This window comes from Bidens hawaiensis, unplaced genomic scaffold (genome assembly GCF_021521415.1).
Source record: "Bidens hawaiensis isolate Kalapana, Puna unplaced genomic scaffold, B.hawaiensis_p1.1 tig00072845_1, whole genome shotgun sequence".
NCBI lineage: Eukaryota > Viridiplantae > Streptophyta > Magnoliopsida > Asterales > Asteraceae > Bidens > Bidens hawaiensis.
Genome location: NW_027502693.1, coordinates 5,727 through 8,720, shown reverse-complemented (window position 1 = coordinate 8,720; position 2,994 = coordinate 5,727). Strand labels below are relative to the sequence as shown.

General features: G+C 43.2%; 1 protein-coding gene across 1 annotated transcript; it reads left to right on the top strand.

The window, feature by feature from the left end:
• Positions 1-662: 662 nt before the first annotated feature.
• On the top strand, positions 663-2,507 carry LOC143606048 (uncharacterized). The gene has a single exon (XM_077081952.1). The coding sequence runs from the start codon at positions 663-665 to the stop codon at positions 2,505-2,507; it is 1,845 nt and encodes a 614-aa protein (XP_076938067.1).
• The last annotated feature ends 487 nt before the right edge of the window (positions 2,508-2,994 follow it).

Below are 2,994 nucleotides of genomic sequence, written 5' to 3'. Positions count from 1 at the left end.
ACCCTGGGGACGACTCGGGCTCGACTCATGAAGAGCCCTACATGATATGTGTAACCAATTTTATTAAAGATATATCTAGTAGGACCCACTTAACACATTGAGTTTTCTTTTTTTCTTTGCCTCCCCTCCTAGCTCTAATTAGATGGTTAAAGTGTTTTTAAGAAACAAACATTTATCAATTAGCCATATTAATTCTAACCTAGCTCTAATTAGACGGTTAACCACAAAGCCCAAACCACCTCATTTTATTTTATTTTTACCAACCATTACACTCCCTACAAACATGTGGTTTATTTTAAACCCTTTTTTTACCGTTCAAAAAAACAAAAAAAAATAAAATAAACCCTTTTTTTAGCTACATAAAAAACCCAAACTCAAATATTATTAATCCATTTATTTATTTATTTAAAAACAATTTAAATTATTATATATTATTAAATAAGTAGGTTGGTTGCCTTTAAGCCTCTGCAGCATCTCCTTCTCTCTCTTCTCCGGCCATCATCTCCGCCGCGGACCGCCGTCGCCACCTTCAATGTATGTTCATTCCTTTATATAAAAATAAATAAATACCCATTTCCTAATTATTTTTAAATTTAACCATTCATTTTCTCTCTTTAGATTTCAAGATTACGACGGTCGACGGAGGCGGTCCGCCGTCGGTAATGGCGGACATCGTGAAACAGATCATCGCAAGACCCATTCAATTGGCCGACCAGATTATTAAAGAAACCGAATTCGCTTGCTCCTATAAACAAGATTGCGCCGATATTAAAGCCAAGACTGAAAAGCTCGCCGCTCTCCTCCGGCAGGCGGCGCGTGCCAGCAACGACCTCTATGAACGTCCCACGCGCCGCATCATAGATGACACCGAACAGGTCTTGGACAGAACATTACAGCTCGTGATTAAGTGCCGGGCCAATGGATTGAGCCGGCTTTATACGTTTATCCCTAAGGGCAGCGTCAAGAAACAATCGAATCAGATCGAGAATTCGGTCGGCGACGTGTCGTGGCTGCTTCGGGTCTCGACTCCCGCGAACGAGCGGGATGACGAGTATGTCGGGTTGCCGCCCATTGCCGCCAACGAGCCGATACTTTGTTTGGTGTGGGAACAAGTCGCCATCCTTTGTTGCGGGACCCTTGATGATCGGGCCGACGCGGCTGCGTCACTTGTCTCGTTGGCCCGCGACAACGAGAGGTATGGGCGCTTGATTATCGAAGAGGGCGGGGTGCCGCCACTTTTGAAATTAGCCAAGGAAGGGCGGATGGAAGGTCAAGAGAGCGCGGTTCGGGCTATTGGTCTACTCGGGCGTGATGCGGAGAGCGTGGAGCAAATCGTGAACGCGGGCGCTTGTGCGGTGTTCTCGAAAATATTGAAAGAAGGGCATATGAAGGTTCAAATTGTGGTGGCGTGGGCCGTGTCGGAGTTAGCCGCGAACTTCCCACCGTGCAAAGACCGGTTTCTGCAAACCAACACGATTCGGTTGCTTGTGAGTCATTTAGCATTCGAGACGATCGAAGAGCATAGCAAGTACACCATTAACAAGGTCTTTGCTATGGCGAATTCGGATAAAAGTGGGAAAGCCGCGCAAGGCGATGATGATAAGGTTCAGTGCCATGTTTCACGCCCGGGTGGTGGTCTGGACACTCTGGATATCCCTCGAGCCGTGTCCGTAAAATCCCCGAACCAACCTCAACAACGACGAGAAAAGAGTAGAAGGCGTGCTGCATTGACCGGTCAAAGCATTAAAGGGAGGGAGTTTGAAGATCCAGCTACGAAAACTGAAATGAAGGCCATGGCGGCTCGAGCCCTATGGCACCTATGTGCCGATAACTTTCCGATTTGTAAAACTATAACCGAGTCACGGGCACTTCTTTGTTTCACGGTACTTTTGGAAAAAGGTGAAGATGAAGTGAAGTACAATTCAGCAATGGCGCTTATGGAAATTACTGCAGTGGCTGAAAGCCATACTGAATTAAGACGTTCAGCCTTTAAGCCAACGTCCCCGACCGCTCGTGGGGTTGTCGACAAGCTGCTTAAAATTATTAACAAAGGGGTGTCTGATCTCCTCATTCCAAGCATCCAATCCGTTGGAAATTTAGCCCGGACTTTTCGGGCTACCGAAACCAGGATCATCCCTCCCTTAGTGAGGCTCCTTGACGAGAGGGAGAACGAGGTGTCCGCACAGGCAGCCATTGCATTGATTAAGTTTGCGTGCTCAGATAACTACCTACATGTGAACCATTGCAATGCGATATTAGAGGCGAAAGCACCCAAGTACTTGATTCAACTAACTTATTTCGGAGAACAAATGGCTCAAATACCGGCCTTGATCCTCCTTTGCTATATTGCGTTACACGTGCCCGATAGTGAAACATTAGCTCAAGAAGATGTGCATATTGTGCTTCAATGGGCTTTGAAACAAGGACATTTGATGCAAGATTCACAGCTAGAAACACTTGTTTTGGAAGCCAAACAGAGATTGGAGATCTATCAATCTCGAGCTTAACTTTTGATGAATATATTCGGTTTCGGCTTTCTTTATTTGTTCTTATTTCAGCTTACATATAGTTAGGGATCGTTACATAATCTTTTATCTATTGTTTTATTTGGTCACGGTATATACATATTGTGCATTTCGGTTAACTAAACTTATCAATATCAACACACAAACACAATACTTTCACATGACAAGTTATTAGCATAATCAATAATTAAAGATAGAACTTAACCATTACTTTCATGTTCTTGAGCATTACAAAATATAAGAATGTTACATAAAGATATTCTAGGTTGAACCTCCAACTACATTATTGATAAATTGCATACCAAACCATTCATACTGGTTGGTCAATATTTTAGAATTTTCATAATTTTGTTTTCTCTAAACTGACTATCCATATTTATCGTGGGAAATGCCATAAAAATAAATGCTACAACTTCGCATGAAATGAAGTTGTGTTCTTTGTAAACAGTACTTGCAACTTCGTCAAAAT

Bases quoted from the DNA above. Each gene is read 5' to 3' on its own strand.
- LOC143606048 (XM_077081952.1), top strand. From the start codon at position 663: ATGGCGGACATCGTGAAACAGATCATCGCAAGACCCATTCAATTGGCC.